This window comes from Martes martes (genome assembly GCF_963455335.1).
Source record: "Martes martes genome assembly, chromosome: 17".
NCBI lineage: Eukaryota > Metazoa > Chordata > Mammalia > Carnivora > Mustelidae > Martes > Martes martes.
Genome location: NC_137905.1, coordinates 56,710,655 through 56,723,966, shown reverse-complemented (window position 1 = coordinate 56,723,966; position 13,312 = coordinate 56,710,655). Strand labels below are relative to the sequence as shown.

The following is a 13,312-nucleotide window of genomic DNA, read 5'->3' as shown; positions in this document are numbered from 1 at the left end:
AGTAACCTCTTCGATATCAGCCACAGCAACTTCTTTCAAGATATGTCCCCAAAGGCAAAGGAAAAAAAGCGAAAATGAACTTTTGGGACTTCATCAAGATCAAAAGCTTCTGCACAGCAAAGGAAACAGTCAACAAAACAAAGAGGCAACCCACAGAATGGGAGAAGATATTTGCAAATAACAGTACAGACAAAGGGCTGATATCTAGGATCTATAAAGAACTTCTCAAACTCAACACACACAAAACAGATAATCATGTCAAAAAATGGGCAGAAGACATGAACAGACACTTCTCCAATGAAGACATACAAATGGCTATCAGACATGTGAAAAAATGTTCATCATCACTAGCCATCAGGGAGATTCAAATCAAAACCACATTGAGATACCACCTTACACCAGTTAGAATGGCCGAAAGTACCAGGACAGGAAACAAAAAGTGTTGGAGAGGATGTGGAGAAAGGGGAACCCTCTTACACGGTTGGTGGGAATGCAAGTTGGTGCAGCCAATTTGGAGAACAGTGTGGAGATTCCTCAGGAAATTAAAAATAGAGCTTCCCTATGACCCTGCAGTTGCACTACTGGGTATTGACCCCAAAGATACAGATGTAGTGAAAAGGAGGGCCATCTGTACCCCAATGTTTATAGCAGCAATGGCCACGGTCGCCAAACTGTGGAAAGAACCAAGATGCCCTTCAACAGACGAATGGATAAAGAAGATGTGGTCCATATACACTATGGAGTATTATGCTTCCACCAGAAAGGATGAATACCCAACTTTTGTAGCAACATGGACAGGATTGGAGGAGATTATGCCGAGTGAAATAAGTCAAGCAGAAAGAGTCAATTATCATATGGTTTCACTTATTTGTGGAGCATAACAAATAACATGGAGGACATGGGGAGATGGAGAGGAGAAGGGAGTTGAGGGAAATTAGAGGGGAAGATGAACCATGAGAGACTATGGACTCTGAAAAGCAACCTGAGGGTTTTGAAGGGGTGGGGGGTGGGCGGTTGGGGGAGCCAGGTGGTGGGTGTTAGGGAGGGCATGTATTGCATGGAGCACTGGGTGTGGTGCATAAACAATGAATTCTGTTATGCTGAAAAGAAATTTAAAAAAAAAAGAAAAAAAATTTCAAACATACAATGTTGAATGAAAGGAGTCAGTCACAAAAATGTATACTATGTGATTCCATGTAGATGAAACTCAATAATAGCTAGGAAGAAACATGACTGATGATAGATGATAGATTTATTTGTTTATATAACATAGCAACACAAGTCAGAACTCACCCTTGAGAAGGAAAGGTGGTTTTGTGGACAATATTGGAAATGTCTGGATCATCATAATAGTATCCTAGAAGGGATGGGGGGTTTTCTAGGGGGTTCTGAGACTGTTATTCCAACTTAGGATGAGAGGAAGATGAAGACTTCTGTCTTCCGATTCTGGCTGTTGTTGGGTGGGGGGAGGTGTTCAGAAAGTGCTATGGCATCCATGGAGAGCCTCCTCAGGGTCTTCTTGTGGGTTCTTGGGGCATAGGATTCATGCCTTGATTGGTCTCAGCCTGTTGCGAGTTCCATGTACACACTGTCATCATGCAAGGGTTCTTCAGGCCTCTGGGAAGTGGGAGTGGTGTTTTTCTGCACGAAAATGCGATGATCCAACTGTGTGTATGTCACTTCCTGTGGGTCTTCTGCTTGAGGGTCCTGCGTGACAGGAAATGGTTAGGAGGATGAGCACAAACTCAGGGGATTTAGAGGAGATGAGATGGCCCTGAAGAGGGTGAGCTGAGGACAACCTACCTCCCTGCTCACCATTCTATTCACCTCTGGCTCTCTGTTCATTATAGCAGCATCTGCAAGGAATGGAAGTCATCAGAAAAACTTGGAAGGTTCTCATTTTATAGATACAGATACCAAAGCACAGAGAGGTGTAGCGAAGGCCTGGAATTACTGCCACAAAGTAGAGTCAGAAATTCTACCTCTCTGAAGTTCAAAGACGTATCCCCTTCGTGTCTCCCTATTTCCATTCCGTTGATGAGGATGGGGGCCTGGAGATTCTCTCTAGAAAGCCCGACCTCTGTGACTCCTGCTTTGAACCAGGAGTCAGCCTGCACACAGAGGTCCCCCCACTCCCCCACTCCTCCCCAGACAGGCACTGGCCTCTACTTCCCAAGACTCACCCTCTCTGGGGGGGCACCACTGACGAGTGAGGAAGAAAAGAAGGACAGCGAGGAAGACGATGACCACTAAGGGCACAGCCAGAACATGCTGGTGTCTGGGGTTACCTGTAGGAAGAAATGAATCCAATAGAAGCAAATCCAGGCAGGCACCCAGTCTGCTGCCATCTTGGTTCCAGCCCCATGAGACCATTTCAGATCTATGACCTACACAACTGTAAGATTATTTTAAAAACTGTGTTGTTTTCATGCACTGAGCTTGTAGAGATTTGTTATAGCAGCAACAGGAAACAGATACAAAGTGCATACCCAGCACAATGAATAAATGAAGCAATCGTGAATTTGGGTGGCAGACTGCATTCTCAGTTCTCTCTCCCTCTACTGGGTACATCACGGTTGCAGCCTGACAGACAAGAGCTAATTTCTTGGCAAATGGAACTTCTCTAAGCACTGCCTGCCCCTCACCAAATGCTCTCTTCCTTCCCCCTGCCCTCAAGTCCCCACAAATCTTATCTCCACTTAGGAACGGGGACAGAGTAAGCCCAGCATTATTCCCAGCCAGGAGATCTGATTTATTCCCACCCTCCTCTCCTGGAGGAGGTCTCTGCTGCAGAAAATTAGAGGTTAAGAGTCCTCACTGGCCCCGTGCTGACCCAGACAGCTTCTGCTGTCGTAGAGTCTGGAGATCAGAGAGGGAAGGTAATAAGCCCAAGATCACGGAACTGGAAGGTGGCTGAGCCAACACTCAAACCCAAGGCTTCTCTCTGTCAGGTTTCCACAAACAGGGATAAAAGGGACTCTTTACTCACCAGTTTTGGAGGTTGGTTTTGTGGATGGGAGGCAACTACTTGAAGAGTTTCATAAAAAACAAACCAGGAGAGAGGTGGAGAAGTGGAACTGACTGTCTTCTACCCACTGAAGCTCCTCATCATCTAACACTGAGCTCCTGGGAGCTCCTAGAACCTCTCCCCAGAATCTCGGGGGCCTTGACTCCCTGGGACTTCAAGCTGCTGAGGGGAGATGGGAGAGGTTGATGACGGAAAGGGCCCCTACTACAGAGGAGGCTTCTCCATCTTGTGGTAAAGACACTCATACCACCTGGGAGAGCACTTTGTGGGCGAGAGGTGAGGAAGGGCTGCTGGGAAGTGGGTAATGGTGATGGGCCAATGCAACGTCTGATATCCCTAAACAGCCTCTTCTCTCCTGATCCTGGCTTTGCCCTGACCTCTTTCCATCTTCCTGGGGACACAGATCCCCAGTTTGGGTCACCACACAAGCCATGCAGGAGGATGCTGGAGGCGAGTCCTCAGTCTCTCCCTCCTTGTCTCTATCCATGCTTCCATCTCCCCAGAACTCCTAAGCATCCCCCTGGTACCAGCAGGATGCCCCTCTCGTAGGCCTTCAAATCTATCCTGAATCACTGGAGACAGAGCAGGTTCTGGACTTCCTCACCTGTGACAGAAAGGTACAGTGGGTCACTCGGGGCTGACCACTCACAAAGAGCGGGGTCGAAGGAGCCATGGCATCTGTAGGTCCCGCCCTGGGCTGGGTGTGCGGGGCCCAGAGGGAAGTCAGCCTGGGTTGCACTGCCGTGCTTCTGCCCCTTAGCGAGCCAGCACTCATGGGGCTGCTCGTCTCTGGATAGATGGTACACATCAAAGGACCTCTCTGAGCAGCAGGACAAGGTCACGTTCTCTCCTGTCCTCACCATGGAGCCTGGCTGGGCCCAGAGAGAAGGTTTCTTGTGTAGACCTGGAGGAAGTGGAGGCGGTTCAGTACAGAGAGGCTCTTCCTTGCTCAGTGTCCTTCACACCTGGACTGAGAATTCTCTCCCCCTGTTCCCAGAGCCCAAAGCCCACTGTGTGCCCTCACGTCCACCTCTCCTACTGCTTCTCGTGCTTGCCTCCCTCCTCTCCTTTTTCCCTTTTGTGCTGCCTTACCCTCCCTGCCTCTCCTGGGATCTGCTGGTTTGAGATGCCTTTTACTTTAATTATGAGTCTCTCATTCCACCTTGTCTTTATCTTTCTGCATTATCTATCTATCTATCTATCACCTATCTATATATCTATGTATCTTTCTCTCATCTATCTATGTGTCTTTCTATCATCAATCTATCACCTCTCTATCATCTATCATCATCTATCATCTATCATCTCTATCATCTATACTTATCAATCTATCACCTATATATCTATGTATCTATCATCTATCAATCTATTGTCTATCATCTATCTATCATCTATCAATCTATCACCTATCTCTCTATTTATCTATCATCCATCTATATATCTATCTATCATCTATCATCTTTCAATCTGTCTTCTATCTATCTATCATGATCTATCAGTCTATTATCTATCTATCTATCATCTATCATCTATCTATCTATCATCTATCATCATCATTTCCCTATCTATCATCTATCTCCATCACCTTGGTTTCTGTGACCTCCTCTGTTTCTCTGTTCCCAGTCCTCTTCTGGGATCTCTGTCACCCACTCCCACATCATCTTTCTCTTTGTGCCCCACTGGAGGGTCACGTTCCCTCCTGAGGTCACAATAGGGCTGCACAGGGCTGAGAGGCTGGGTTTGCCCTGGGATCCTAGGAGAGGAGGAGGGGCACATGTGAAATAGGGCTCAGACCCCCACATTATCCCCAGGCTGGGCTGTGAGAGGGAGACACCTGAGAGCCCACCTCCTTCCTGAGGGCAGAGTCTGGTGCTGGGACCCTGAGTGGGCTTGCAACTGTCACTACCAGTTCCAGGGGGTCACTGGGCTCTGACCAGCCAGTGGGACTGAGATAGTCACAGTGATATCTTCCTGCATATACATCTGTTATGTGTGTGATGGAGAAGTTGGCCTTGTCCCCGGACTCCAGTGGCTTCTGTCTCTCCCAGGTCTCTAACGCTCCCTCTTTATGCAGGCGGTACTCCTGGGCCTCCAGGCGCCCCTGATACCAGATGGTCACACCATCTGTATCTGCATCACAGAGCCTGTCTCAGCCCAGATGGTGGGTTTGGGGAGGGTCCCTGGAAGGAAGCAGAGGCTGGGACACAGACCTTCCCCACCCCCAGGTCCCAGCTCAGCCCCAAACCCCCAGACATTCCCCTCTGTCAGCCCAGAGCTGCTTTTCTCCATCCCACACTGCCTGGTGGGTGGCCCCTGTCCCCAGTGAGGAGGTGGGACTGGGACCCCTGGGGTCAGACTCACCTGTCTGCGCTCGGGTCCTGGGGTCCACACTCAGCCCTGGAAGAGAGTCCCTGTGAGGTTTGCCCCGAATCCTAGCAGATCCCCTCCTCCCCTTAGCCTCCTGAGCCTGGGGTCTCTGACAGACCAGGGCCTGGCTGTGGGGCGGGTCCCTCCAGACTAGGGTGTCCCCTCCCCTTCTCAGATCTCACCGAGACAGAGCAGGGTTGTGAGGGTGGGGGTCATGGCGTCTCCTCTCTCTGGTTTCAGCTGTGCAGATGGAGGGCCCACTGTGACCACGGGACAGACAGACACACGGGGTGTGTGCCCCACTCTCTGGTCTCAGTCCTTTAGGGTTTTTATCTGCACTCTCCATCTTTCTATTTTCTATCCCTTTTTCTTTCTTTTGTATTTTGTGCCTCCAAGCCAGTGTCTGTCTGTCTATCTGTCTGTCTTTCTCTGTCATCCCTCCATTCTGTGTGTGTGTTCACATGCACACATGCATTTCTGGTCTATTTACACAGAAACTTTGTATGTACATTGACACACATCGACTCTGCTTTCTCTCTGATTGCATCTCTCTGTAGGCTTTGACCTCAATAATCCTGTAACATCCTGGGTGACCTTCAACATAGACCTGAGAATCAGCTTTGGGAACCCATAAAACACACCACACACAGGGGCTGGTTCTGGCTCCTCCACCGGGAGCATGGTTTCCTGGGGCCTCTTGTGGCTCAACGACATGGGATGAAGGCATGTGAGAGTGCATGCAGCATCTGTGGGTGCCACATGCGGTGAGGACCCAGGGCCCCTGGGTCACCAGCCTGAGACAGGCCAGCCTGGCCCTGAAACTTGGTCACATACATGGTGTGTCTTTGGGTTCACCTGGTAGAGAAAAGGGCATGGACATTAACTGGAAACCACATTCTAAACTGTCCCAGGTCTCTGAACAAACTCAGGGTGGAAGGGCACCCTGTCTCTGATGGGGGTGTACCCGACTCTCTCTGTCCCTTTGCTCTTTGTCTCCATTACTGACTCTCTGTCTCTGCCCCTATAACAAAGAGTTTCTCTTCTGTCACTGTCTCTCTTGGTGTAGCTCTTGCCAAGGCCGTCTCTCTTCATATAAACCCACATTCATCTCTTTCTTCACCACCTCGGGCTTCCAGGTCTTAGGACATCCTATCTGTATCTCCAAGAGGATGAGGACAGGTCTGGACAGTCTCACCTGTGATCACGATGTCCAGGGGGTCACAGGGGGCAGACCACACATAGGAGGAGCAATTGAGAGAACGGAAGCACCTGTAGGTCCCTGCATGGGCGGCTGTCACAGGACCCACGGAAAAGTTTGCATGGGAGCCCCCATGACGGTGCTGACCAGCACGGTACAAGAGGTCCTTGGATACCCCCTCTCTGTGAAGAATGAAGCTTTCAAACGGGATCTCTGAGCAACAGACCAAGGTCACGTTCCCTCTTGACTTCACCAGGGGACCCGACTGGGCTAACAAGGAAGATTTTCTGTAGATTCCTAAGAACATAGATGTTGTAAATTGAGAAGGACCCACCCTGCCTCACCCCATTCCCTGGGATCTGAAACGACTGAGGGTGCCCTGTGTCTGTTTGTCTCCTTCTCCTCTGTGTCCTTTTCTGTCTGAATGTCCCCATCTATCTCTGCCAACATGGGTCTTATGGGCTAGGATCAAGGAAGGGGTTGACAGGACTGGGTTCCTTCTGGAGTATCAAGGGGAGAATTCGAACTTGAGCCTTTTCTGGCTCCTGGGGGCTGCCTGTATTCCCTGTCTTGTGACTCCTTCCTCCATCATCAGGGCTAGCAGTGGCTGGTGGACTCTCTCAGGCAGCATGACTCTGAAGCTCATTCTCCTGCTTCCTTCTACTTCGGAATTACAGTAAGCTCACCTGGATAATCCAGGATAATCTCCCCATGTCAGGGCCACTGCTTAATAACCTTAATTCCATATTCACCCTTAATTGCCCTTGGACTATTCATAGACTTGGAGTGTTATGATATAGACGTCATTGGGGGGGCCATCATTCTGCCCACCTGCATGAAACGCCCTTTCATCTACAATACTTGGAGCCATTCCCATTGTTCTAATTGGACTTGACTAACACTCCCATCAGGAAATATGACATTAGGAGGATTGGGACAGTGACTAGCCCCCCTAGACAGGTGTTCTCTGACCTGTGACCACAATCACCAGGGGGTCACTGGGTGCTGACCACACAGAGGGGGAAGCACGGTAGGATCCACAACATCTGTAAGTCCCTGCATGTTCTGGGGTTACAGGGCCAATGAGGACACCGTTTTCCGATATTGTGCTGTGGAGCTTGGAGATGAAGATGTCATTGTCCTTGTACAGTCTGAATGTTTCAAACTTGTGATGGGAGCGACAATGAAGAGTCACGTGCTGCCCTTGAGGAACTACGGGGCTTGGCCAGGCAGAGAGGAAGGGCTTGTTCTGGCCACCTGGGGGAGGAGGAGGCACAGTATTGGTTTCCCCTCCCTTGACTCAGAGGCCTCCCTTCTTTCCAAGTCTCCAAGGCTCCTTTCCAAACCCATCATGCCCACACCACACAAAGACTCCCCACACCACACAGACACGTAGGCATCTCCTACAACATACACGTCAGCTGAGAGTTCTGGGTGAGTACTGAACAGTGGGCTCTTCCTAGGTATTAGTAATGTAAGTCAGTCATGTAAAAGAAGACAAAGGAGATGCTGAACAGAAGAGTGATGACCTCAGTGTATGCCAACATCAGCAAACCCATGAAGCAGGTTACATGACAGAGCCATGTCAGAATGTGCTGGAATTCCAGGGGTCCTGACATGGGGGTCTCTCCCCTCTACTGAGAACATCCGTGGCAGCTACCTGGGGCTCCTACCCTCATGGGTGTGTTGGGGAGCTCGAGTAGTTGTCCCAACCTCAGGCAGTCTGTTGTTCCTGGCACTGCTTGCCAACTCTGATCTACAGACAGCACCAGTTTCTCCTAGACCCCCCAGGTCTGAGCAGCGGTATCCTCCAGATGGCTTTAGAGCCTGGCTCAGCCAAGGGGAAGAAGGTGTAGGGAGGGTCCCTGGACCAAAATTGGGACTAGGGTTTCCCTGGGCCCCCTACTTTCTAGTTCACAAGAGATTGACCCACAATTCCTCCCACAGTCAAACCATCACCCAACCTCCTGCACCGTCTGCCTTCCTATTTCAGAAATTCTCTTATTCTGAGTGGATGGCAGCCCAAGATTTGGGGAAAGGACTCACCCACTTGTGCCCAGATCCTCTGGCTGAAGAAGAACCCTGGAAAGAAAGACTCACGATGGATTGTCCATCTCCATAGAAGACCCAGTCTCCCACTCGCCCTACCTGGCTTGAGCTTCACCATCAGTCTGCTTTGTCCCCATGGGAATGTTCTGCTCTGGGGAGACCCAGCCTCCCAGGCCAATATTTCCACCATGCATTCCCTCTCTTCGACCCCTTCTGGGACTCACCAAGACATACGAGGCTGATGACTGCAGGGGACATGGTGCTGCTCCTGCTGTACGGTGACCCAACAGAGTTGACAAGTACACAGGATGTCGTGAAATGGGGCCCAGTTCGTGTTCATAAGCTGACCGCAGTGAGGAAAGGTGACGCACAGACACTCTTACTCTGCGTCTAGGTGGCTGTGGGGGCTCAGCTGAGGGTAAAGTCGGGCTTCCTGGAAATCGTTTAGACTGGACCTGTCGTGTCACATCATTTACTGTGGTCAGACTTGAAACACATCTCAGACACAATGTCTCATACCCAGAATGATGAAAGGATAGTAGTTTTTTTTTTTAATCTAAGCTTCAAAATCTCCGTATGTAACATACAACATATCTAGTAGATACTATTACAAAAAGAATTATAATATATGAATCAAAATGATTTTCTAAGCTGACATTTCTGGTACTGAACCCATATTTATTAAAAATTATTTAATTTCCCCTTTGAAGGATTATGCAGTCATTTAGAATCATAGAATATCACTTTATTAGCAAAGAACAATGCATGTAAATTCGGATCGTATGGTTTTACCTGAAATTCATTGTATGACCCAGAAATCCAAACTCAGAGATTCATCTGTCTCTGTCTATCTATATGTCTCTCTCTCAATGTTACATAAATTTAAATATCCATTAATATAATGCTATGGGAAATTCATATTCTTTTTTAAAAAAATTTTTACTTAATTTCTTTTCAGTGTAACAGAATTCATTGTTTTCTCACCACACCCAGTGCTCCATGCAATGTGTGCCCTCCTTAATACCCACCACCTGGTTCCCCCAACCTCCCAGCCCCCGCCCCTTCAAAACCCTCAGGTTGTTTTTCAGAGTCCATAGTCTCTCATGGTTCATCTCCCCTTCCAATTTCCCTCAACTCCCTTCTCCTCTCCATCTCCCCTTGTCCTCCATATTATTTGTTATGCTCCACAAATAAGTGAAACCATATGATACTTGACTCTCTCTGTTTGACTTATTTCACTCAGCATAATCTCTTCCAGTCCCGTCCATGTTGCTACAAAAGTTGGGGATTCATCCTTTCTGATGGAGGCATCATACTCCATAGTGTATATGGATCACATTTTCTTTATCCATTCGTCCATTTAAGGGTGTCTTGGTTCTTTCCACAGTTTGGCAACTGTGGCTATAAACTGTGGCTATGAATGCTGCTATGAACACTGGGGTACAGATGGCCCTTCTTGTCACTACATCTGTATCTTTGGGGTCAATACCCAGTAGTGCAATTGCAGGGTCATAGGGAAGCTCTATTTTTAATTTCTTAAGGAATCTCCACACCGTTCTCCACATAACAATTTTTATAGCTCCATTTCATTGTTCTGGACTGCAATATAGTATTTCTTGCGTGAATATATCAACATGTATTTATCCATTCTCATTATTATAGATATATGGCTAACATGCATATCTAGATAATACAGGCGATAGAGATACTTTAACAATAGTATTCTTCCAACCCATAAACATGGGACATCTTTCATTTGTTTGTGTCTTCTTTATTTTCTTTCATCAAAAGTCTTACGGTTTTCAGGGTATAGCTTTCACCTCTTTGGTTAAATTTATTCCCAAATATTTTATTATTGATGTTATTATAAATGAAATTGTTTCCTCCCCCCCCACATCAATTCAACTTTTATTGTATCTTTCAAATATCACGAATATTGTGTTATGGTTGTCACTAACATAACACAATCAAAAATAACAATAAAAAATAAAATATCACAAATAAGTTTGAAAAATCATCTGGCATCTTGCTGTTTCTGTAGCCGGAAAACTTGGATCTTGTTCACCAGCCTGCTGAGCTGTTCTTTTCTCTGAAACATAGATATCATCCAAACATCTTTTGGTAATCCTTCTTTTTTTTTTTAGATTATTTATTTATTTGACAGACAGAGAACACATGTAGACAGAGAGGCAGGCAGAGAGAGGAGGAAGCAGGCTCCCCGCTGAGCAGAGAGCCCGATGTGGGGCTCGATCCCAGGACCCTGGGATCATGACCTGAGCCAAAGGCAGAGGCTTTAACCCACGGAGCCACCCAGTTGCCCCTGGGAATCACTATTTTTAACTCTTCTGGCTTACTGAATGGAAGCAGCTGAATTTGATACAAGTTCAATCTCATTTCCTTCAAGAGTTAACTCCTCTCTCTGGGCTTGAGTTACTGAACAAGCAACAGCTGGCCTCCCCCAAACCCTGTGGATGTGTTTTTCACCAAGAAATTTTGGTTTTTGATGGGAAAACCATTCTCCCGAATGACAACAGCATTGCTAATGTCCCGCTGAGGTTTATGAGAGAACTAACCTGTTTGTTGCACTTAAAACAAAAGTGCATGTTACCTTGTTATTTGAAGGGTGTAGAACAGCATACAGAGATTTGTCTGTGGGGCTACTGTGAGAATCAGCAGCACCGTGACCCAGGTCTGGTCCCCAAGGTACTTCAGGTCACAAGGGTAAGATGGGCTTCATGTGGAGACACAGGACCCTGACCTGACAACTCCACTCGCCAGGGGCACTTTCTGTTGGGGGCATTTGCAATGCCCACAGTCATTGCTTGGGGCCTGCTGGCTCCTTCTGGGATCTCATAGAGCCTGGTTTTCCTGGAGCTCAGAGCATTTCTCTTCCTGCAGGTGTAGAGGTGTAGAGGGTCATATTGCCATTGCCATGGAAATGGGTCAGCATATCTAGGACCCTTGTGCATGGTGAACCCCGGAGGAAATGGGGGTCTTTCTTCACGAGTCCCGCTCTTTTCTCTCTCCAGAAGTAAGGTCCATAAGGGAAGGAACTATTAGCTGTGGGCAAGAATTATTCCAGGGATTGTCATTAGAGGTTTTCCTGTGTTGGAATATCTCTGCCACCCAAAAGTCATTTCCACTTTTAAAAAAAAATTACTTTATATGTATTTTAAAGATATTTTATTTATTTATTTGACAGAGAGAGAGATCACAAGTAGGCAGAGAGGCAGGCAGAGAGAGAGGGGAAAACAGGGTCCTGGCTGGAGCCCCATATGGGCCTCGATCCCAGGACCCTGAGATCATGACCCGAGGCGAAGGTAGAGGCTTAACCCACTGAGCTACTCAGGTGCCCTATTTCCACTTTTTAATACAACACTAAGTTCGAGGGGTTCTGTATCTGTTTTCAAGGTCAAGCTCCAATAAGTGTCCATCTAGGAATGGAGTGGAGAGAACTCTGACCCTGGAGACCAGCACCCTTGCACACAGCTATCTGCCCTGAACTCTCAGAGATTAGGGATGGGACAGATGAGGAATGAACTGGATGTGAGGTTCCTCCCAGCTGCTCAGGATGATGGTCTGGTAGGACAGAGGGCGAATCCATGAGGAAGAACAGACAGATTCTTAGAGAAGGACCATAGCTCAGGCATTTGTATGGTTTACCACCATAATGGATTATGGGAAGCTTTTCCTCCCATTATTTATGGGGTTGAAGTTAGTCAGTTGCGCTTAAAAAATGACTGGTCTCCTCATGAACATTATGTATGTGATGGATTAATCCTATATGCAGGGTTCTTGACATGTGCTTTCCTATACACGATGTGGAGGATGAAATTGATCTGTACACTGCTGGTGGTTTCAGTTTGTGATTTTTCAACCTTAACACATCCCATTCCACATTTGCCATTAAATACTAATTGTGTGGGATTGAACTCTATGGTTTGTGTCTACACTGAGCAACACACTTGTCAATATTCTCCCACAGGTGCCCACGCATACACACATGGTTTCCTCTAGGGTGTGGACTCCTGGGGCAGAGCTGCGTTCCTTGCTTTCACCAGGTGATTCTGATCTGCTCCCCAACTTGTCCTTAGCAATTTATACTCCTACCAGGAATGTGCTGGGATTCTATACACAGTATTTTCTCCAACGATGGATATTGCCACTGTGTTCTCTTGCCTGTCCTGTGGCTGTAGTAGGATTTGTGTGTCACAGTTTCCCTGAAACCGTGGCATTACACTGAGCTGGAAAATACCAGGATGTTTACAATACAGGGAGGCACACGTGCACGTTGGGATCACCAGTGAGGTGACCACAGCTGGATCACACTCACTCGTGAAGGCAGTGTATCCATGACTCCCACCTGGGCACGCAGTGCGTTCACAGGGCTCCTTGATGTTGCCCATGATGGCGTGTTTACACCAAAGAAATGGGCAAATGCTACGAATCACAACTAAAACAAACAAACAAACAAAAAAAACACCAAACATTTAATCCATGAAGTCAGTGTAGAAGCTTCCCAACTGGCTAAACCTCAAACACCCTGAGCTCACTCAAACTGATGGTGTTTCTGGAAGATTCCACCAGGTGTCGCCGCATGGGGACAGAACTCTGAGTCCAGAGAGGATTCAGGGAATGGTTTTGGATTCATCTGTTCCAAAGCAGACCTG

At 47.6% G+C, this 13,312-nt stretch overlaps 1 protein-coding gene across 1 annotated transcript; it reads right to left on the bottom strand.

The window, feature by feature from the left end:
• Positions 1-1,235: 1,235 nt before the first annotated feature.
• LOC308358447 (killer cell immunoglobulin-like receptor 2DL4) lies at positions 1,236-13,048 on the bottom strand (the record flags this gene model as incomplete). Its single annotated transcript, XM_080828624.1, has 5 exons — positions 1,236-1,707; positions 1,804-2,288; positions 3,633-3,932; positions 7,566-7,850; positions 13,006-13,048. 4 exons carry the CDS (start codon positions 13,046-13,048, stop codon positions 2,107-2,109), a joined length of 810 nt encoding a protein of 269 aa, XP_080684750.1. The 3' UTR covers positions 1,236-1,707; positions 1,804-2,106.
• Between the last annotated feature and the right edge of the window lie 264 nt (positions 13,049-13,312).